This window comes from Homalodisca vitripennis, chromosome 5 (genome assembly GCF_021130785.1).
Source record: "Homalodisca vitripennis isolate AUS2020 chromosome 5, UT_GWSS_2.1, whole genome shotgun sequence".
Lineage (NCBI taxonomy): Eukaryota > Metazoa > Arthropoda > Insecta > Hemiptera > Cicadellidae > Homalodisca > Homalodisca vitripennis.
This window is the reverse complement of record NC_060211.1, coordinates 80217039-80242425: the sequence shown is the minus strand read 5'-3', so window position 1 is coordinate 80242425 and position 25387 is coordinate 80217039. Positions and strand designations below refer to the sequence as shown.

The following is a 25387-nucleotide window of genomic DNA, read 5'->3' as shown; positions in this document are numbered from 1 at the left end:
CTATAGATCAGGTCGGCATTGAAATTAATTGCGTACGCCAGACAACACATGACACATATCAGGGTTGGTCGAAGTTGCATGCACAATTTTAAGTCTATAGCTTATTTTTCATTCTCGATATATCCAACAAACAGACAGAGAGCTATTGCTATAAGTTAAAACTTGATCGTAATAATTTGAGGTTATTAAAATATTGTATTTATTAATGATGTGACGTGCTATGTTAGGTATTTAAGTCAGGTAGTTGTCATTGATTGTGTCATATTTCTATAATTATGTTTTTGGTTGAATATTTACTCGCAATGTTTACTTCAATAAACTATATAAATTGGTGTAATTGTAATTGTATCATAAATCTGTATATTCGTAGCATTAGAGATCAGTAGGACTAAATTATTTTCATCATCTGTATTACATAAATATTTCTGTAATATAAGTGTAATATTTCAAACATAAATATAAGTGTTTAAAATTGTAAACCAAATTTATACTCATATATGATCTTAAACTGAATTTGTCAGTTACAGTAATATAATATAATTAGGAAAATTTTGTATTTATTAATGATGTCACGTGCTATGTTAGGTATTTAAGTCAGGTAGTTGTCATTGATTTTGTCATATTTCTATAATTATGTTTTTGGTTGAATATTTACTGGCGAGTTTCTTTTTTAATCCCCTTAGTTTATTGCAGCTATTACATAACTCTTATTACAGATTTTGTAGCGAAATTATTAATTTATTTACTACCAATTAAGGACTCCACATTATAATATGTTGCTTTTGCCCTATTAATTTGAATATATTCCAATAGCACAAAAAAATATATTTACCGTCCTTTTAAGTCTATATGCAAAATATGATGAAATTATGACATTTTATTCGTTGTGCACCATCTCACATTTTGTAAAGTTTCTTTGGAGTTATAAATAAAGTTCAATATTAATATAATTAATTCGATATAATTTCTATGTTTTGCAGATATGTTCGGATATAAAACGACTCATTAATTCGTAAGATAATAGAAATCAGAACCGTTCCGAACTGAGGTCGCTATCAGCCGCATGTTCAGGTTTGTCGGCACTGCTTGGCTCTGACCAGTCGACGAATTTTCGGGATTTATCGGTACTGCTCGGCTCTGCCCCCACTCTTTCTCTCCGCCGGGCTTGATCGCCCCATTCTTCCGCTGCGTGAGGAGCTCGTCACTGACCACTGCCCGCCTGCTATTATAGGGGAAACCTTGACGAAAAATATCCACGGCCTTTTATATAACGTCGTCATACATTCTTTAAATACTATATGACAATCAACTTCCTCGCTAGGAACAAAGTCTGGTCGACATGGAAACAAAACAGAAAACCAGTTCCAACCCTCAACAAAGTAACGTAGCAGCTTTATTGAAACGAACCGATGACACACTGCCTGATAAAACATTGTAATGCCCTCTTTCTGTCAACTCGGTAAATAACGATCAGTATGCCGTTTTTGCGATGGCGAATGCCCATCCTGACACCACAGACAGTGTATGAGAATGATGTCACATGAGCACTGTAATGATATTTCAAATTTCCCCAATGAACCCTGGCTTTGCCCCACCTGCAATTTTATGGAACAAACTCAGGGCCACAATTCAAATGTGACTAACGATCCCCTAGAGAGTATTAATTCGGAGGAGAAACCTCTGGAAGAACTACCGTATGAGGTCTCATCCTCCCATGGCAGAGACATTGCAAATGAAGAGCTCCTTCACATGTCTGCGGAGATCGGCTGCAAGCTACTGGCAGAAAATGAAGAACTAAAAAAATAAAACAGCAAACTGTTAATAGCACTAAAATCTAGAACCAGAACAAGAACCAGAACTAGAAGATCTTGTCATAAAGTACAACACACTAGTCAACAATCAAGAAGAGACGTTTTCTTAACTCGACGCTTCTTTTTGGCAACTGGATAAAGAGAAATCATTAAGATTCAAACAGCAAGAAGTTTTTAACAAACACAACAACGAACAACTCCGCATCACTGAATCATATGAACAAACATTGTTACTCTTGAGTGTAAACTTTCACGCTCACCGAACGGTAATGCCACCGAAGTCAGTAGGAACCTTCTAGTTAGTGGTAAATTCATCAACACACCTCCAATCACAGCGAACGATCTTCAAGTCGAATTAACCTCAATCAAGTGTAGATTGGTGACTCTGGAATCTCAATTAAAAAGTTTCAGTAAACCTTCTCCTCAAGAAATCAATCCTCAGAAGCTATATCTTAGTGGGAGCGGTATCACAGGCCCGGTAACTACCGTTTCTATAAGTACAACCAACCAAACTAGAAAACTGCCACCTAATTCAAGTATTCGTCATCCCAACGAGCCTGTGGAGGAATTTTATAATAAGCATAATCAATTCTACTCTGACCTTCTCTCCTCGACGATAAGAAGAGATGACTCAGCTGACTTCAATGAGACTGGCAGCTCTTTTGCAGAGGAAAACGTTGATCCCACTTTATCTAGGATGGCTAATAATATCACTATAACATCAACCACTGGCTACTCAAAACCTGAATTATCTAAGTATCGTTTTTATCATCCAGTCCACCGGCAAAGCACAACTAGAAAAGTCAACATCAGCGTCCGGCCAAAACCTTACAATAACATACCGTACGATGAAGAAACGAACGAGTTAAATAGACCGTTACAGGACCTTTCACATCGAACAACACACATTGACCACAGATCGCAGTCGGTATAGGTCTAATCGTCCTGACCGAAAAGAACGATCCAGCAAGTGAACAGTCAGCCAAAAACAGCAAGCGCTCCGCAGACCGGCACAACGGACCGTTCTGTTCCGTTTACCGGAGAAAATTAAAAGAGTAAGTAAAAAGTTCAACATTAGAACTGCGTTTAAAACACACAATATTTTTAGACAAAGTCTCGTAAAAACAAAACAAAAATGGCACACAGGATTCCAAAAACTGTATTTACAGTATAAAAATATTTGCAATAAAGAATACACTGGCGAGACAAAAGACAAAAGAGAATATACTGGCGAGATTAATCGTAAGGATAGAAGAATACAAAGAAAATACAAGAAAGAGTCTAACAGAAAAGTCTAAATTTGCACACCATTGTTGGTCCGAAGACCATAAAATAATTGGGATGGGCGGCCGGTCATATGCTCTGTTCACTAATCTATTGCATTTCAAGGTATATTAACATAGTAAATTAAATGAGGTTACTTGTTTGTATTGTTTCGTTACATTTTCGTTACGTTCTGTCAGATCCTTGTATAATTCGTTGTATCGGTTTACTTTTTTACTATATATAGCCGATTCTGGTGCACGAAAATCCCTGTCCATTCCATCGTTGTCTCATCTCCAGGATGGAATACACTTAACCTCCAAACGATATTCAGAAATATGTTATAACATTGTCAATATGTTCTTAAAATCCTCCAGCTAAGTGACAGACATTAAAAAACCAAAATTAAGCTCTTTGGGTCCAAAGCCCAATGTTTAAAGAATTAGGGGATCTAGTGCGTCACTAAGAACCCAATTACTGTAATTTAAAGTATACAATAAAGTTTTTATTCTGTATATTCTGTGAGTTATGCTTAGCGAAATGAGATATAAACCCCGATTTTCACACTGTCATCCAACTTTTTGGATAGAATATGCACTTAGTTCCAAAAAAGAAAGCTCAACTGAAACAATACATATACATTATATGTTTCTGTAAAATAATAAAAATCACAGTTTTTTCATTTGCCACTAGATATTGGTATCAAGTAACCATAATGCTTCAAAAGGTAATACATTTTGGCATTGGTGCAATATTTTCTCATACGTAGTCTAGGGTCTATGCAGTTACGCAATCAAAGATAAGAAAAGCAATCATTGTTGTAGTACGTCTGAGTTAAGTACCAAATAACTCATCAGTAGTGTATGTCTGAGCAGTGATGAATACTTTTTATTTCTTTTTCCCTGTCCAATAATATTTTCACTGTACTGTTAGCAGACAACTATTTCTATGCCATTTGGATTTGGACGAACAGCCGAGCCAAAGTGTCAGTTAGCTTAGTCTGCTTGGCAAGGGGTAAATAAATCTGGGGGGTTAGGTTGCACTTTGTATGAATACAAAAAATTACAAATTAATCATATCCACTATCATTGTGAATTAAATCGTGTAAATTCAGAAAAAATATGTTTTAAAACTTGACTATCGTTTTGTGGGAATTTAAATTTTATCCATCAACTGTCGATCACTTTGAAGAAAATGTCACTAGCGGTAGTAAATGTGTTGACCATATTGTTCAGTGTAATTTCAATTAAGATAGTTTATTCAAAAAAGATTATTTCTGAACATGATATGGGAAAACTTGTGTTTGCCAATGTGGTAAGTAAAAATTTTGTAACTTAAATATTAGTATAGCCTAGTGCCTAGAAGTATTTCTTTAAAATAATATTTTTTATTACATATAGGCTATATATATATAACTTCATTCAAGGTGTTATTGCACAGCTTTTTAATTAACTACCACATGGTCACTTGGATAAAGTCCTGTGAAGGTTAAGATAATTTGTAACTGTTGGTGGGTTTTTCAAGAAATACATTTGACCAATTCAGCATCTTTTTATCTTTAAGATAGGTATTTGGGTTTTTTTGAACAGAAGTGGAAATGATAAACTTGTATTATAATATGCAATACATTCTTAATAAAAAGTTCTGACTCTCCAATGTAAATAAGTCAATATTTCGTCAGTGTTTTTAACTACATAGTATGTTTAAACTTTACAATCAACTGCTAACTAAAATAAAAAATAGTTTTTCCTTGAAAAGTGTTGAAAACACTTTTACTTGTCTTTCATTTATGCAGGATATTAATTTTTATTTAATTTTCTCTCATGATTGTTTTTATTATCCTATTGTGTTTATCGTTACATTTTAGTTTATGGGTCATTCCATTTCAAACCAAGAAATGAAAAAAATAATTTTGGACCTTGACCTTTCAGATGTTGATGATTGTTTTGTATTGAATTGTACCTACCAAGACTAGTAAAATTGGAATTTTACATTTTTATGCCTTTGGGGTTTTGAGTGACAGGCTTTTAAAAACCCACACACAAAAAGGCAGTTTTTGATCATGTCTCATTATGTTCTAAACAATGTAGCTAAAAACTATTACAGCTAAACAGCTCATTATGGCATTCTTTCCATTTGAATTGCTCTTTAATTTGATATATCACATGATTAGTTTTGTATATTTTGAATTATTTTGAATCCACCCAAAACTGTTTTTTAAAACCCAAAATACGTCCTCTTCAATAAAATATATAAACTTATAAATGATCAATGATTTATTTTAATAAGAACCTATTTACGTCCCATTCTGAAATTTGGCATATATGTAGCAAGTTATAGTGTAAATAAAACACACACACACATGTGTATGAGTTAGCTGTGTAATTATTTATTGTTTTTAAATTAGGATTTAACTGATATTTTTATGGGGTTGGATCTTACGAGGCGGTTTATAAGTACCGTAGGTACAAACTTATGGTTACGTTGGTTTTGCCCATTTATTACATTGTTTGTTTCCTTTAATATCTTTTTTTTTGTAGGCAGTTTAGTTCAATTTATTTCCATTAGTTTCAAAATTCTTTTTATTCACTCTGGTATTGAGATTCACATTAACTTTTAACCCAATTAAAATTGTCCTTCTGAACAAACTGTTGTAAGGTTTTAGAGGATGGAAATGACAAATACTGTAATGAAGTTGCAATAACATGAAAATAGAACGATTTTTTCCAAGATAATAGGAATTTATGGTTAGGTGAATTTACAATATTTTTTTGCTTTGATAAGTTTCGTAGCTTGCAACATTGGCCGGATGGGTTTGTGTTAGCCGGAAATGTCTATTATTCTTACTTTTATGAACTAATACGAAATTGACCCACGGTCACATAAGATACGTGTTATCACAAGGAAATATTGCTCTGCACGAGAAAACTAGTTCTACTTTTTTAAATTTAGTTGCTAGAATATTATCTGTTACTGATAAGTTGGGTACTATTTCAAGGGATGATTTTCATTCGCCACCATCAGCACAGGAAAGCACCTTCGGAGATTGCTTAGCGTTGATTGCTAGAGACATTAGTGTTAGCCCAAGTGTTCAAGTACTAGTTCTCTTTTTTATATATTTAGGGCTTACCATACTGTAATGGTTTTCTGTTATATTTCTATTCACTTTCTAAGCAGTTTTCATTTGATGGGGGTAAAATTGCAATAGAGTGAAGTGGGTAAAGTAAATATTCACAAAATATTTTGTGAGTATAATTGTATATAGATTCTCAAAACTTATTTTAAGAACCTGAATGAGTAATGTTTAGTGTTTTACATATAGATTATTAGTAACCTCACACTTTTCCCCAGGTGGATACACTTCTGGCTGATGTATATCTGCTAGGGTACAGTAAAAACTGATGAGTCACTTAAATCTGTGGAACAATGCGTGCTCAGGAGTGGCACATAACCATCTGAACAGTTTGGGGTTAAAAGGGCTAGTCGTTAGGTCTAGTTTACTGAAGATGATGTCTGTTGGCGTGGGTGAGGTAATAGCACTGTGGGGTAATTTAATTCCCTAATGTTAATGGGGTAATACTGAGATATTATTAGGTCATTTCCAATTCTTTTTGTATTTTAGTATACTCAGAATTACCATTATAGTGTTATCAAGCCTAAACATTAGGAAGTACTACCTGTCCACTTTAACTGAAAAAGGTGGACCAGAACTAACCTCCCCTTCTTCCAAGATGACTTGACTGAGATTATTCCCATTACCCCTACCCCTTCTCATGGGATCTCGACCTGAAGTGGTCTCTACCACACACCGTACCCATCTTGATTATCCTGTGACTCCGGAAGCGGCACAGAGGTCTTGTTAGGACTAAGTGCTATGAGGAGTTTCCTCATCTTTTTATATCTTTGCACCTTCTTGTTTCTAAAAAAAGTACTATTTTCACCTTTTTATTAGGGACTTTGCTGGATTGTGTTGTAATGTATATATTTATCTTGTTGCAGCTCTTTAGACATGGAGATCGAACACCACTCAATCCTTATCCCACTGATCCGTACAGAAACGTTTCATTCTGGCCTGTAGGATTCGGTCAGTTGACAAATGTGAGTAAGCCTACTGTAATTTATTATGCAGTGAATGGTGTTTGTAGCATGCATGCTTGTGTACCCACCTATTACCTCAGATAATACATTCTCAAGAGAAATAATTATTTTACTCAAAAACCCTCATAATAATAGCCTACAATGTTGCTTAAAACCTGATACATTTTATTATACATAGGCTAGTGCAGATTGTTTATAATTACAATATATTTCTCATTAAAAATTATTTTTAAATTTAAACTTTTCTAAAGTCTTTGTTTTATTTATATTTTATAACAGATTGAGTTCCCTCTCTTCTCCCTGTATGATTTTCCTAAAATCAAATATTTTTAATAAAAGGGTTGGTCAAAAAATAGAGTGGATAGCAAATTTCTAAAGATGTAAAGAATCAAAATGAGTAAAAGTTGGGAAAAAAGATGTATACACACACTCTACCAATATTATAAGAGTTTTAGGAGTTTTCAATAATATTATTTTATTATTCAGTTTGGTATTTTAAAAACAGTGCATAATGATTAAATTTTTTGGTGGATTTTAATATTTAAGTAACATATTTGTGTAAGTATTCCATCTTCATAAATCATAAAATAATAACAAATGACAGACACTGAGCAGGGTCTATGTGTACATCTAAAAAACTTTTCTCACCATCTCAGACAAATGGATCAAATTTGGAAGTCTTTGTTTACCCCTAAATAGCAGCAAAGTTGAGGGAAATCATTAAAGAGAGAAAATCGTTTGGAAAAGGTTTTGGTAAAATTGACTTCATTGTGATACTGGGTGGGACCAACAACATGCACTATGGAGACTTAAAGCAGTTAGCTGAAGGACCGTGAAACTTGGTAGTGGACTGAAGACTTTATTTACCTTGGAGTTGGAAACAAATGTCATTAATAAGATACCATATAGACAAAATTATCATTCATCAATGATGAATAATATGAAAACTTGTCACTTTATTAGATGAGGAAATATAAAGTCAAGCTAAATAGCATATTGGGTGATAATAAGTATCCTCAACAAAATTATATTTACTTGCCATGTACTCTACTTGGTTATTCCAAATTATTCTTTTATAATTTTACAGAATTATTGAATATCCTAAGTATGTCAAACAAAAACATAGTGTATGGAAGTTTCAATCTAGACTTTCTAAGCAATAACAAACAGAATTCTCAGTTTAAAACCTTTGTAATGATTAGGGATACCAATATAAGAAAAACACCTACTTGGACAATAAACATATTAATGTAATTTTTCATATGACTTGTTAAATTTAAAAATGTATATAATAAATTGGCACGTCAATGACCACTTAAAGCAAATAACTAGCTGTAGGACATCACTTCCCTTCACTTTACAGCTAAACCACCAACAATATGTTCAGAATATATGTTTTGTAATATTAGGGTTTTAAAATCTATTACTAAGAACAAGTTGGGAGCTATATTGATACACAAAAGAGGTCAATCATAATTATACAACTTTGACTGAAACTCTTATGTATGTTTACAATACTTTATTTTCTTAGAAAAACAGTAGAATAAATTAAACCTAAAAACTTTAAGTGTTGGTGTACAATAAAAAAGTAAGACAACACTAAGTAGGCTTGATTTACACTATAGTTTAAAACTATCTTGATTACTTTAAGACCCATTTTATGGGTATAGAAGTTCTAAAGCAGTACGTAGGTATATGATAAGAAAATCTAAAAGAAACTTAAATGATGACATAAATTCAAGTAACAACATACCCAAGGTTACCTATAAAATTCTAAGCATGTTAAGAAATAGTAATAAGGAACAACATGTAGACCTTCAATTTATGGTAATGACTTTTGTGTAAATATGTCCAAAATAAAAATTCTGTTGTGATTATATTCATAATTACTATTCTAAATTATTTATTTTATTTTATTAGAATATTTGTTATTAAAGAGTGTGTAAAAATAAGTAGAAGTTTTGTAAGGAAATGTTACATTTGGTAGAAAAATTTCATCAGAGAAAAATAAATATTTTTAGTGAAAAATTTTGTTTTTATTCACTATTCTTCTTTATTATGGTAAAATTGAATAATGTTGAAATATTTCAGTTTGTCCTGATTTTTATATTGGTAATCTATAATATAAAAATGAAACTGTTCGTGTGTAACAGCATCACTCACAAACGGCTGGACGGATTCGCCTAATTTTTTTTTTAATTTGTTCGTCTTGATCTGTAGAAGGTTATAGGATACTTTTTATCCCTTTCCCGATTCAGGATTCCGCCCCACTGGTTACAGAAATACCCGTAAGAAATGCATTGCAGCAAACATATGTTATTAAGTGAAAGAGTCTTTTCAAATTTTTAATCAGCTGTTCTTTGTAAACATATATAATGCGACAAAAAATATATTTATATATAAATTTCTTTACACTTATAGTTTTAAAGCATAGAGTAAGCTTAAGAGAAACGACAAATTTTGTTTAAACTGTTTCTGCAATCATAATATATAAAAATGAATGTTTGTGTGTTTGTCCTTTATAGACTCAGAAACTATTGGACCGATCACTATGAAAATTTGTATTTTTCTATGTAGAAGGTTTATACGCAATGCCCATTGATGTAACTAACCACCAGGCTGTACTGCAAGATATAAAAGTTATCAAAGCGCCTGCACATTATAAACTGCAATTACAACACAGTAGTTACGTATATTAAAATATCCAAACACTATTTGAAGGCAAAGAAATATACGGGCAAAGCTTAAGAGACGCGTGCGAAGCCGCGGGAAACAGCTAGTGTTTTATATAATTAAGTTAACAGTAAGCATACCCAGAATCTCATGATTGTACATGATTGCAATAGATGGAGTTTCTTAGATTACTCGAACTAGTTCTAAGACTGATTCACTTTGTGTAATGTGAAATTAAGTATTGCACTCATTTTTTAATAGTATTTATATGACTTTTGTACAGTTTAATGAAAGTTATTTTTTTTTTAACTTCAAACAATATACAAATCGACAAAACAAAACAATACATGATACAAGTAAATAAAGTGTCTGCTAAATTTGCAGTTATAGCTCTCTCAGCTGGCAGTAGCTTCTGTTGAACAACGTTTTTGGTCTTCAGACAGTCAAGAAAATGTTGAATATTTGTTCAAGTTTCATTTAGCTGGAAATTTTATAAATTTAACTAGCACATACCCGCAGGTTTTCCTACAATTGCTACAATCTATGTATTTGATTGCATAGCTCCCATGATTTCAGAATACTTAAACTATTTTAGACCAATCTAGAAGAATTCCAAAACCGAAATTCATAGCATCCTTAGTGAAAGCATTTGTGGTGTAGTACGATAGGGCCTATGATATTTTTTTTAAATGGAATTAGTCATATATCATGTATCAGGTACCCATTGTTTAGTGTTCATGACAATACTTTATGCAATGCAGTTTTTGCATCCCAAGCCATGTTTGTCATATTATGCTATTTTCTTGGTCTACTCTAGAAATTACATCAGTATTTATACACCTAATCAGTATCATATACCTTATAGGTGAGATTTTTTGCTGCTTTAGAGACCAGTGTGGCAAAACCCGGAGGGATTTCCAAAATAAGAATAAGCCTATACTCATCCCAAGGACCGTAAGAATGTCCGTGTAAAATTTCAGTACAATCGATTGAATCATTTACGTGTGAAAGCAAAACAAACAAATAAAGGCACTTTCGCAATTTATAATATTATTAGGATGCTGTACTAAATTAAATACTAAAGAGCTTATAATGGTCTTCTGACACTTCTTGGATTTAATATATATAGTGCCCCTTATGTCCTGGTTCTGTGGCATTTAAGTAACCAAAAATCAAAATCCCATAATTGTCTAATTAATACTGGAAAAAAAACTACAATAAAGGTTAATGAAGCACAAAATAGGGCAAAATCTCAAAATATCTCAAGAAGAATCTATGACTAAGTGATGAAAAAATTAAACATCAGTTTAAGTAACTCATTTGACTTTTAGGTTGAAGAAAACCATTCCATGTACATTACATCTATAATGATCAAAAATTGGATTTTTTATGGATTCCATTTTTAAATGTTTAAAAATAAAGAATTAAAAAATGTTCCATCAACTTCGATGGTAATTTATGCTATTCCAATATAAGTAATCCTAAATAAAACAAAACATAAACTCTTAAAATATGTATTTTTATTAACAACAAAATTGATGGAAAGAACACCATTTTTACAACATAGAAAGTGAGTTCACTTCTTTTATAAACTATTTGTTGTTCCATTTAATTATTTTTATCCTCCCGTTATATAAATAATATTGTATACTACAATAGTTCATTTGCAAAAGTTAGTTAACTAACATTTCTAGCAAAGTACAGTGTAAGTTTTCACCTATAGATTTATTTATAACCTATAGTACCTGGCACTCGAGATAAGTTATCATATTTTCAGTACTGCTTATCTATGTGTTCTAAGTTGAGCTATTTAAACAATAATTAATTACCTTTCCTTAATGAGCTACACTATCTAGGAAGGAATATTTATGTAATATGTGTTATGTATATAGGTTAAATGTGGTAAAATGGTAAACTATTTAATTAGTGTTATTTTTGAGATCAAACAAAATCTATTAAGTGATCATGTAGCAATTTGACGCAAAGCAGACAAATCAAATTAAACAAAAGAAGTGAATCTTGTTAATTGACAATGCAAAAAATAATTTTAATTACCTGAATATTACAGATATGAACTGAAAATTTATTACCACAATCTCTGTAGTTTATTATCAAGGAGATTTCCACCACTTGGTGGTTGGTTTTATAACAAAATAACAAGTATTGTGTCCAGGGAACGTTATTGATGAAAAGTTAAGCACATTCAATTTTGGATTAGTTTTTTACAATGATTTGGAAATAAAATTAGAATCATAGTGGTTAGGAACAATGAAAATTTATAGTAAATAAATATGTATGTACTTCTTTGTTTGAAGTTTATTTTTGACGATGGAAGGATTGTGAAGGAAACCTTTAGTGTTACTGATTATTTGTTTCACTGAACGATGGCAAATGTCCGGAAAAATCCTGTTTCCTTCATGTGTATACATTTGCAATGATTCATATTCACTTTATATATTTCTATATTTTCATACAATATTTATTTCATTTTATAGGTATTTTTAGTCCAGTCATACCTACCTAAAATACGTACATTTCAGGAAATCTTGCCCCCACGAAACATTTACATATTGGTTCATAATTTTATATTAAATAGCACTTAATAACAGTGTACAAATATAAAAGTTCTGGCCAGTTATATAGAATATAGAAAACATTGACACAACTGGCAGTGTGATTATTTATAGAGCATTCCTGTTAAGTTTAATTGTTCAAAACCATCTCATTTTAGAGAAAAGTGAGGTGGGAAAAGAGGAAGATCGAATGCAAAAGCAAATGAGTCATGATACTGCACTATTTTGACATACTTCTACTATATCGAGTTATAAGACAATGCCCCGATTTGTGAAATGTTGAAGAAACTTAAATGACAGATAAAGAAGTGCTTAACATGTATAAATGAAAGTGGGTGATAGATTTTTCTTGTTGTTATTGTGTATTTAGTATTCTTAAAGATATTGACGAGTCTCATACGTTTGTAATGTTCTGTTGTGTTAATAAATAATTTCATGTAATTTCATTGCCATATTAATTTAATGAGCAGTAACAAATTCAATACTAAGGAACATCCATTCTAATTTCATTTTTTGATTTATATCAGTTTAAAAATAATATCAACAACAAAGACATACAAAATGACAAAAGCCATAAAGTAATAAGAGAATCTAACCAAAATTACATATTATCTTTATGTTGATTAATTATGAAATTTAAGCATATTGTAGACTACTATTAAAGGGTGTGAAACAAATAGTAAAAACTTAACCTGGAAAAGGCTTGTTTTGCAGTTGTTATATTCTTTAAAACAACCTTAAAATCTGTGTCGATATTATACATTTTTCTCTAATCGTAATCTTTCTTTCTTTTTTTGGTGTGGTTGAAGGATTAATCATTGGATGAGGCAATGTTTATTAAAATTACCAACTTTCTGAAGCTTAATGTTTATTTTAAGGCAATAGTTTTTTTTTAATAGAAATCGTTCATTATGTCAGTTAAAATAAAAAGTTGTGTGACATGTTTTGTAAAACATTACAACTGAATTATTAGTGATAATAACACAACATTTAATGACTATAATAAGTGTAAAAAATGTCAAGGTTTTCAGTAGCATGGATTTTCTTATCTTCTTATCTAAGAAAAGACACAATAGCATCACTGACTGTGAGGTGAGTGAAGAAACTGATTGAGAGGTGCGTAGAAGTATTAAGAAGCTAATGAATATTGTCAGATGTGATAGTAATTAATGTGACACCATCCTTTGCTATTATATGTTTCGGGTATACTCTGTAGAGAGTGCTCGAAGACATTCTTGTTCAACATATTCAGTTTAGTTACGGATAATCTCAGAATTATTGTCACCTATGGAAGTAATAAATCAACCATCAACTAAAAGGAAAGTTATTCTCAATTGAAATGGTTTGTTAAGTGCATTCTTTGTCAGCTTGATACTCTGTGTAGGTACCCAATATCAGGTAATACAGAGAGAGTGTAAGTTCCCACTATATTTCTTCTCTGAACATATTCAGTTCTTCACTCACCAACATCCCAGAGCACTAATAAGTAGGATTAATTTATTGTGCAAATATTTAATTGCAAATCATATTGTTTGTCACTACCCATATTTGTTTCAAGGAGCACCCAAAGGTGGTTTGAAATTTTTTACTGGCATAATTTTATCAGTACATATCTGTTCCGGTTAAAGTTTTGGTAACTCATGTGGTTTTGCAGCTGGGAAAGGAGCAGGAATATGAGCTAGGCCAGTGGCTGCGCCATAGGTATGATGCTTTGTTGACAGACACGTACAGTGAGAACGTTGTGTACGTTCGCAGCACAGATGTTGATCGTTGTTTGATGAGTGCTGCCAGCAATCTCGCAGCCATATATCCTCCCAAGGGCTCTCAGAAATGGAATCCCAAACTCAACTGGCAACCCATACCCATCCACACTGTGCCGGAGCATGAAGACTCAGTAAGTCGCTATATTATAAGTCTTAACTATAAATAAATTTCAGAACTAGTTAATATTCTCACAATATTTTTAGTTTACAAAGAATCAAAGCATAAGAAAATTGATGATGCGTTGAAAATTAATCATTTACCTTAAGTGTAGTGTAATGTACTCTAAGATATTGTCTAAATAGGTTTAAATATGTATACCTTTTGCAATAAAGTGGTCAGGACCTATGGAACTACCCGCTTATGATTGCAAAGTGCCTCAAGGTGTGTTTTATATTATATTGTACTTCAATGGCCTTCCAAAGCACTACTTTAGCAAGATCTGAGTCAAGTATGAATGAACTTGATTGTATTATTTTCAGCATGGAAGTATACTTCATTCGTTTCAAAGATATGTTAAAAATAAACTAACGGAAACTGTTTATACACAATACGTGACTATTTTACATTAAGGTTTTAATTGTTATTAATTGATTTTTAATTGTTGTTTGTTGATTATTATTGTTTAATTGTTCTTTTTTTGTTATTATTTTGCTTTTACCAAATTTAATGCTATATATAATTTCAATAAACATTGAATCGCAAAAAGTACTTGCTCCGCCGGGACACGAACCTGGATCTCTCTCTTGCCGGGTGAATATGCTACCATTACACCACAGAGCCCTCACTTTTTACGATTCAATTATATTGTATTTGGCCGTATCTGTCACATATGCGTTTAAATAAGCAAACTAACATATGATCGGAAGACCAAATACCTGTCAAATGACTTGTTTACATTTATTAAATTTGTATAAGTGACAATAGCCTAATTTAATTTCAATAAACATTGAATCGCAAAAAGTACTTGCTCCGCCGGGACAAAAGCAATATATATATATTATATATTGCTTTTTCCATGTTACAGAAAATGATTCATATGTCAAAACTTTAGTATTAGTATAGATTAGTATTTAGTGTTAAAAGACAGTTTTATTACAATAACTGTAACTATCTTTAAGAAAAAACATGATGGATGTGTGTACTGAAAAGTTGTTTGGCAATAAATGATTTGATTTAATTTGAATATCACAGGAAACATTTTCAAAAAACAAATAATTCTTATGCATTTTTCAAATTGCATCTTTTTAAAAGTCATTGTAATTGAACGCTTTACATGGTATGTATCTATTTGTATACATCATCCTGACTGTATTTTAAACTATGTAAATGGGTAGGTTAAACTTTTTATTTTAGAATGTTAAAACACTTTAACAAGTATTCATGTTATATGAGACATTTTCTCTTAATTAAGCTGATGATATTCTCAAATTCACTACAGTATTTGTTTCATGAAAAGATATCTGCTTGCCAGATAACACTGCACAGAGCTGAACTTGCATTAATCTCAACTAAGACAAGCATTAGTTATGAATTCATTTAACTGAAGTGCCTATTTAATTAGTTGGCGTTTAAAATTAAATGCACTAGATATTTATTATTGATACAACACTAATGTTATTTTTGTTTTAGTTTAAAAAATACATGTTTTGAAGTTATATACAAAACTATAATATTTAAAGATATAAGAAGAAAGGATTTCAATCTTTTTTCTTATTTGTATTCAAACTTTTATGTATAAACTGAACATAGCTTTCTACTAGTTAATGTGCATCTAGTATAATGTAATGGTTGTTTAATAATCTCAGATCATAATAAACAAATTAATTAATAAATAAAGCTGTGCAAGAACCTTCTGTAGGATTAATATTATATGTTCTCTTGTTCCACATGATCTATGAGAATCAAAGAATTTTTCAGTAATTTAGTTATTAATATAGTTTTTATATATTTATAAATGAGTATAAATAAGTGTATAAATTATTATTAGTACTCATGTATACAGAAAAGATATAACATTTTACAGTTAGTATCATTATAGTTCGAATACTACAAAAATTTTCAAATCAGGTTTTGAATAATCTCTTTTAAATTTGTTATTAACAGAATATGGAATGACTTTTCAGAAAAAAATGTTGTTTACTAATCACTTGCCATTTGACAAATTTTCAATGAGATGAAGAATACAATACATGTTATTTCTGGTAAAAATAAAATACAATATATATTTTTAATACATGTTAGTATAACATTCTTTTAAAACCTTTTTTTTACACTTTTTAGTTTTCATAAAAATTGTCCACATTTATTACTTCTTCAGATTATTTAGGCTGTACCATGAAAGGCTGAAATGCCATGAAATTACAAACAAAATTCATGTATAATATATTTTGTGGGTCATTATCTTTGTTATCCCCAACTATAGAAGGAAGAGAGAGAATCACTACTGCTATTGAAATAGTTTTTACCAGTGGGTATGTTACTCAACGTTTTCTCTTATAAAGTTTTTCTATTAGTGGTTTCACTATAAAGTCATCTAAAACCATGATAACTCCTTCATATGCTAAAAATGTAAAAATAAGCTACAATGATTGTATAATCAATTGCATAACGATATGTAAACATATAATGACATGTAAACACAGCTGTCAATGTGGACTACTCAAGCAAAGTGAATATATCATGGTTATGGTGCTCATATTTTTTGTTACGCATATGCTACATTAAAAAGTATACATCGATCATGGATCAATATAACATAATTGCCAAAATATTAAATAAAATATGTCATTACAATCCGAAAAATCAGATATTTGTAGATCTATTGAAAATATTTTCACAATTTTTTAGGTTCTCTCAGGAAAAAAACCTTGTCCAGCATATGATCGAGAGATGGAAAGAGTCCTGAAGTCTCCAGAAATACAAGCATTGAATGAAAAATTTGCTGATGTCTTTAAAGTCTTGAACGAGCACACCGGGAGAAAAGCAACCTCACTAAAAGACGTAGAATATGTCTATGATACTCTCCTCATTGAGGTAAGATGCTATTGCTTTTCTTCTTGAGGCAGACTTCTAATATAACTTTTTCATTTTAGCCTAAAACAAAAATAGTAATTTGAAGCCTTAACATTATCAGTAAACGGTGCCATTATAATATGTCAGTTTTAAGAGTTAATTTTACATTGTAATGAAATGTACATTTCCAGTATACAGTTTTAGTATAAATTCATGTTTATGTAAAAGTTCTAGTATGTTAGATGTGTTCGTGGGTTATCAAAAGAGTAACCTAAATTTCATGATAAAAATAAACTGAACTAATTGGCTGGGCGTTAGGGAAGCCTATCTCTCAAGAGACTGAAAAAACTTCATTTCTGACTATGTGTATGTGTGTCTGTCTTCATGATGTCTTGAAAACAAACTCAACTATAAACTTGAGACTAACAACTAACAAACTCAAAATTGTACTTGAAGCCTCATTTCTATATGAGGAACATAAGAGTTTGATTGTGGGGCATGTTACGTCATGTGATTTGGCTGAGTGTTAGTGAATATTTTTACATTGGTCTCTATGGGTAACCATGATGACAACAAGAAAATGACAAAATAAATAAATTTATAATAAATCTCAGAACACTCATAAGAGATTTTACTTTCTGATATATGAACACATGTAAAATAACTAACACAACACATGCACCATCTTATTATGGTGACTTGATCTGTGTTCACATTCATTATTTATACACTGCCATGAAACTCAATTTAATGAACAAAAGTGTGAATGTGTCCTGTGGCAACATATCTCTAGAAAGATTTCGTTCATAGACTTAAAATTTTGAGCGAAACTTCATTCCTACATATACAAGAATAAGTCTAGTGCATGTCCAACCGTGGAATTTGGCTGAGTGTTGTTAACCCTTCAACTGGTGGAGTTTTTCTCTGTAAGAGTGCCCTAAAAAGTGAGATTAAAAAAATATTGATTTTTTTGTTGATTTGGATTTACTGAATGAGAGGTGTTATTAAAAACACTCAATTTAACATGTTTGATGATTTTTTGTGTATTAAACAGAAATTATTCTAACTATGCATGCAACTTATTATATTTACAAAATATGGATATAAAATAAAATTTACATTATAAATATATAACCGGTAACGTAAAAGTGAAGTTACAACATGTATCCAGAATTGTACACAAACAGAAATAGAATCAGCTATTACTTGGAGCAACTGGTGGAATAGTCATATGGCAGTAAATTAGGTATAAAAAAAATAAACGAAAGAGTAACTGTGATCTAGTAGGAATGACAAAAACTACTAGAAAGTGTTTTGCATCTATTTCGCTAGTTTGCATAGATATTCATGAGAGAGATACATACATATTCATGAGAGAGATACATACATATTCATCACAAAACATTACTGTGAAAACAATTTAATGCCATAGCGCTTCCTGTTGTTCCTGTTCTGTTGGGATTACTGTGGGTGGCACGTAGTGCGCTCCCGAATCCGTTTTGGGATTACTAGTCAAAGGGTTAAGACATATCACTCAGTTGGTTGACAGAATTTCTCTTTCATTTGCTGGTGATGTAATAATTTTGTTTCCATATGATTTTCATTCCATCTATCATCAATAAAATGAGTTAGATGAAATTATGTGATGAACCTCAACGAAACCTGTTACACCAAATAAATGTGGTTTGGTTTACTCCTACAACAGTGTGTAAATTAAAGATACAACCTGTACTTAATTTTTTACCCTAATACACATCACAGTGATGTACAATTTTTTATATACATGTGTAATACAACTTGGCCACCAATTCAAATTTGACATCACCAGGGAAACATTTGAAACATTTTGGAATTGAAATTACACAAAACTTAAGATGGTGCAATCAATGTTTCTTTGGAAGAAATTTGTTAATTTTTTATTATTCTAGTCCTTTAAAAGATTACTGCCTGAAAACAGAAAAAGTAAAGAGGAAGGCTAAGATAGTAGGAATGAGGTGGGGTGTTGCGGATTAAACCCTAAAGCATTTCATGGATTTAAAGTAAAAGTTTTAGCAATTTTAAAACCAGAGCTTAATAAAAACAGTTGAAGACAAAAATGTTAATTCTTTATAGTATGTATATGATATGTAGCTTCAGCAAAGACATGTTCTTAATGTTTGTGTCTTAAGGAAATTAAATTTTCTAATGAAATATAATTTAAGAAAATGTTATTTTTATATAAGGTTTACTTAGGAAAATTAATTTTGTTAATGTTAAGAATAGAAAATATGTTTTCCCTCCAATCATTTGTCATAACCATACACACTGTAAAAAATATTTATATCCTTATTTTCAACAGTTTTCCTTAGGGCCTAATTATAAGATATCACCAATTAGCTTAACCCTTAGCACGCCGTAGACGGAATAATCCGCGATGTGTTTTGTTCTTATAACGCCAAAGACGAAATAATCCGCTGATCGATAAAAATATATTTTATTACTATTTTTGACGTTTATAAGTTCAATACATAAGTCACAATACAAAGTAATGTACTGGCTTGACCAAATAATCCAGTTGCAGCTGTCAGCTGGCCGCAGTAGGTAAACAGTAAATTGTTTTGTTGCCGGCAGCTGTTCTCCCACTCCCGTCCGTACGCCGATGACGATACTATCCGCCATTACCGACTGTCAGTGGAGCACGCATTGTGCCTTTGGGAAGTGTTCTTGCGTTGTCATTCCTTATACAAACAGTTGTAAAAAGTTATTGTTACCATGTTTTAGGTGTTATAATAAAGTTTTTATTGTTTCTTTTCTGTTGAGTAATTATGGCTGCAAGTCATGTCCTGAGACCCCATGGCTTCATCCCGATTTTTGTTTTGAAGTTTACCGTACAACTGCCTAAATCAAATATTATCAGAACTTATAAAACTAATCAAGATCAGCATATTACACTTTATTTGTATTCTTATCCTTGAGTTTTCATATTTTTCATCACATGCATTTGATTACTCTGTAACCTAAATTTGATTTTGATTGTAATATTCTATTATTATGAAAAAAATTTGATTATTTTAATACAAGTATTACATTATTGTAAAATTTTCTTTGTGTGACTATTAGTCATTAGGAAGGAATACAAAAATTAGCTTTAAGGAATTTTCATTTTTATTTTTTAACCTTAAATGAGCGTAATCTAAAAAATGACTAAATTTATATCGGCGTTCAAAGGGTTAAAATACCTACCACTTGTCGTTGAATATATTTGTCCTGTATTCAAAAAATTTACCTTTGAAGTAAACAAAATTTTAACCGAAACCTAATTGCGCCACTTTAAATAATCAATACTCTTAGTTACCTCCTCATATAAAACTAACCACATAACTGCCTGAAAATTTCTAATTGGTCTGATAATTTTTTTCAAACATGTTAAGTTTAACAACATCTTTACTACTTACCAATGTGGAACCACTTGAAAGTTGTTTATACACTTAAATGTTTTCACAGCATCGAAATCAAATAGTTGTTTGATGTTCCCACCATACAAATCACATTATTGATAGTAAATTTCTATGCCAATGAAATTGATTTGTCACCATTGAAATGACACATTCATACATAGTTTATTTAGCTTTTTTTGTTTACTATGCTATCTTGCCTGGGCAAAGTCTATGCTGCTCATGTAGGCATTCCTTTTAATACACATTTTGACAATACCGTTTATTTGTATTATACGAGGGCTATTCGGAAAGTAGATTACGTTTTGGGAATTAAAAATTAACAAAGTATAGGAAACAATTTTTTATCATATACATATGAAAGCCACACTTATACAAGGAACCACCAGAGAGTGCAGTTGGCGGCGACCAATAGAATGGACAGGCCTGCGCGACGTTGCCACACCACAACTGCCACTGCCGCCCGGCAACGGCTGGCGCATTGTGGCTGATAAACCGCTGCGCTGTCACAACTAACACTGATACTGAACATTTAAAACTTATCAATATAATTGAAAAAACAATATTTAAAATGCGTTGACAGTTTTGCTATATTATATTAAATTAACTTGTATAGTTTATTAGTGTTATTACAAACTAACTATCGATTAAAACAAACAAATCGTTCCCGTCAGTTAGTCAGAGTAAAGTACTTGCTTATTTCCATACGATACAACAATCTTTTCAGTGATTTTAAACGATTACTAAACACACACAAAATTAATATACATGTTGCTTATATCGGACACTGCTTGACGTGTTGCTTGATAAAAATAATTAAAAAAATTATAAACAATATAATCAATTTTAAAATTATCGAAGAATTATAGTTTTAAATTATGAAATAATCAAATTTTCTACTAAATAACTTTTAGGGCCTACTATTTTACAATGAAATACGTTAAAAAGCATGATTGACTTAATAATATTCTTACCTTTGCACTTGTATATTATTTATTCGCTCTCAGGCGGCAATATCGTAGCCAAAACCTCGGAGTCTTCTTCATTTTCACTTTCTAACCTCACTGCTACTCGTGTCAGAATTGTCTGCTAAGTTTATAATTATTTGCTCTACAACACTTGTGCGGATACATTCCTTTTCAAAATCAGCTTGCTGCAAGGCTTCTGCGTGCTGAACTCTTGATTGCCAGTCTTCTTTAGTCACTTTGTCCAGAGCATCATGAACAAGTTTCTCAACGTCGGTTATTTTAAATGTCTTATTATTACGTGCTACCTCTCCCTTCACTTGAGCCCATACCATTTCAATGGGATTGTACTGGCAGTGATAAGGAGGGAGCCTGACAACTGTATGTCCCATTTCATTGGCTTAATACGTCAAGTTCATAAGTTTTTTTTGTTGGGTTTTATATGGGAGAAACCCTCATTATAAGTTCTGGTTTCGTTTCTTTCATACAGTATTGTATGTTTTTTCGAGACAGCCAATTTTTGAATTCTCTTCCTTTCTCCACGATGAATTTGGAATTTTCTCGGCGAGAGTACTGAGTGGTATGGAGCATTGTCCATGACGATGATCGAGCCTTCTTCCAAAATGCATAGCAATTTTTTAAACCATTTTCTAAACGATTCAGCGTTCATTTCATCGTGATAGTCCGAACTGGATGATGTCTTAGACCGAGAAAATCCCACTTACATTCTTGCAAAAACCCATCTTTTGCCGAGCCGACATGACAAATTATTAATCTTCTACCTTTGCCGAGAGGAACCTTTAGTCCACCAGACTCAGTCGTGCCATGCCATATGTATTTTCGAGTATGGTTTTCATTAACTCCATGTTTCTTCATCGAGGTAATATATGGGCCTACAATCACCAGATTCTCTAAGCTCTTGCATAGTTCTCAAAAATTTTAAACGAGCCGCTACAATATCATTTCGTTCCAATAAAAACTTTCTACCATCATTGGTTTTTCTTATACCTGAAACCAACATGCCTTAATAACCTATTTGTTGAAGTTACCGATCCGTTGTTAATCAAGTTTTTGTTTGAGATCCTGCGTGATTCTTTTTGATGTGGGAAATTCCCCTCTGACGTAGTACGAAAGGACAGTTCGTCTCAAAACATCTTTTTCAAAGTCATCAAAGCCTGTTATTTTTGATTTTCGACTTCTCTGTTTTCCTGGCGTGAAAACTTAATTCTGATGATGAAGGCCCATCTTCTTCGGACAGCTTAGCTTCTTTACTTATTTTGTTAACGGTTCTTTCACTTACACCGCAGGCCTCAGCACACAGTTTACCACTTTGCTTAAAGTTTAGAGTTTCTCGGAAATTTGTCAACGACAGTTTTTTGAAAAAGTTGTAAACGTTGTAAATAATACGTCGTTCTCCACTACGTAGGGTTTTTCCACTACCGCTCTTACTTCCGGATGGCTGTGCAATTGAACAAACATCATCACACTCCATTTTGTCCAAATAAGGAATCACAATAACAAGATATTACAATTTAATGACACTACACAGAAAATTAATCGGTACAACTTATAATAGCTACCAATGAACAACACTTAAAACACGAAAACGTTCATCAACAGTAAATTTCAGTACAAAATAATATACTCGTACTAGAATTGAAGAGAATGCAGTAATTTTCAACCGCCACTAATTAAGCGACAATAGGCACTGACTGACGGTCAGAGACCGGAAAGGGGCTGTTTCTTGGAAACAGTATGAGTCATCCGTCTGGTATTACCACCACTGCTGGCTGGTGCGGCTTTTGTTTACAGGTATTTCACCCGTTTCCTCCACATTTTCACTCGTCTGACATCATCTATTATGTACTGTGTTCAAATTTCATTGGATGTTATAGAAAATCGTTACTTTAGAATTGTATAAGAAAGTGCATTCATATTATAAAAATACTTGTGCTGTATGATTTTTAAACTATGGCCAGTTTTAAATATTTAAATCACCCACGTGTGAAAAAAATTTTACATAACAACAGATTCAAGACTATTAATAGCCAGGTAGGAAAAATGCTTTCAAATGGTTATAAATTTATGAGAACCGAAGTGCGTAACAAAACCGTTGCGGCAACAATTCCCACCGTTATGTACTGAATAAGTATATTTATGGAAAAAAAACATATATTTCAGATGTATTTGATAACTTTCTTACCAAATTGAAAATCCATTTAACATAACATGATTATACTATGCAAACATGTAATGCCTTATTATATATCAGTGATAATGGCATTATCTAACTGTTACGGAAAATTTACGTTTTTGCGGTATTTTTTATGTTTTCTTTTTAATTTATTTTCGGCTAAAGATTTTAATCCTACGATCTTCGAATATGAGTAAAATAATACAATAATTTATTTCAATCCATTTAACTCAACATGGAAATAAGCTACAGAGATGTACTTTTTTTTTAATGACCGTAAAATTACATTTTGTAATACGTAGTTAATTAATTTAAGACAGCTCTAAACATTTCTTTCGAGCGTAACGGTTAAGTATTTTTAAGAAAGCTATGTGAAGCTGGCGGCACACCATTAACCAAAATACGAAAAAAACTAGTGGAATCGTTTGTTTAGCGTTTGTTTAGGTTTGTTTAGCTATTTTCAGCGTTTGTTTGGCATTAATGTGCAAAATATGCAAAAAACAAAGTGGGTGCCGCCAGCTTCACACCAGCGGCACCCATGAACGAAAATACGCCAAAAGCTAGTGGAATCGTTTGTTTAGCGTTTGTTTTAGATATTTTTAGCGTTTGTTTAGCATTAATGCGCGAAAACTATGCAAGAAACAAAGTGGGTGCCGCCAGCTTCACACCAGCGGCACCCATGAACGAAAATACGCCAAAAACCTAGTGGAATCGTTTGTTTAGCGTTTGTTTAGCGTTTGTTTAGGTTTGTTTAGCTATTTTCAGCGTTTTGTTTGGCATTAATGTGCAAAATATGCAAAAAACAAAGTGGGTGCCGCCAGCTTCACACCAGCGGCACCCATGAACGAAAAAATACGCCAAAAGCTAGTGGAATCGTTTGTTTAGATATTTTTAGCGTTTGTTTGGCATTAATGCGCGAAATATGCAAGAAACAGTGGGTGCCCGCTAGCTTCACACCAGCGGCACCCATTAACGAAAATACGCCAAAAGCTAGTGGAAATCGTTTGTTTAGCGTTTGTTAAGGTATGTTTAGCTATTTTTAGCGCGTTTGTTTGGCATTAATGCGCGAACTATGCAAGAAACAAAGTGGGTGCCGCCAGCTCCACACCAGCGGCACCCATGAACGAAAATACGCCAAAAGCTAGTGGAATCGTTTGTTTAGCGTTGTTTCAACCCATTGTTTCATCGCCAGTTACGATGCGATCGGAGTAGTGATTCACCCTCTTTGTCGTAAGCATCCAAAATTATTAACGCTGCAGCCATGCGCTGGTTTTTGTGGACGTCGGTCAGGATTTTCGGTACCCATCTTGCACAAAACTTGTGGAAGCCAAGCTTATCAGTGACGATTTCGTATAACAAAGTTCGTGAAATTTGAGGGAAACTAAGCGGAGAGTTCCGTTATGGTTAACCGTCGAATTTCTCGGACCTTTGCGTCAACTTTCTCAACAAGTTCGTCAGTTCACTATGCTGGGTCTTCCACTTCGCTCTTCGTCATGAACATTTGTTCGGCCCATTTTTTAAACTTAATGACCCATTGCCGCACTCCACCTTCAGTGATAATGTTGTTCCCATAAACTTCACACAACTGCCGATAGATTTC

The 25387-nt window shown here is 32.3% G+C and overlaps 1 protein-coding gene across 3 annotated transcripts in view; it reads left to right on the top strand.

Annotated features, from left to right (window-relative positions):
- Window positions 1-3906: 3906 nt before the first annotated feature.
- Window positions 3907-25387, top strand: part of LOC124362425 (prostatic acid phosphatase-like) — a 43208-nt gene continuing 21727 nt past the window's right edge. Inside the window, exons 1-4 of one of the 3 annotated variants that reach the window (XM_046816906.1) lie at window positions 3907-4388; window positions 7074-7172; window positions 14073-14312; window positions 17030-17215. In XM_046816906.1, the coding sequence (XP_046672862.1) occupies window positions 4269-4388; window positions 7074-7172; window positions 14073-14312; window positions 17030-17215 (645 nt within the window). In that variant the 5' untranslated portion in view covers window positions 3907-4268. The remainder of the gene's footprint in view (window positions 4389-7073; window positions 7173-14072; window positions 14313-17029; window positions 17216-25387) is intronic. The other 2 variants (XM_046816907.1, XM_046816908.1) reach the window with 2 other exon arrangements.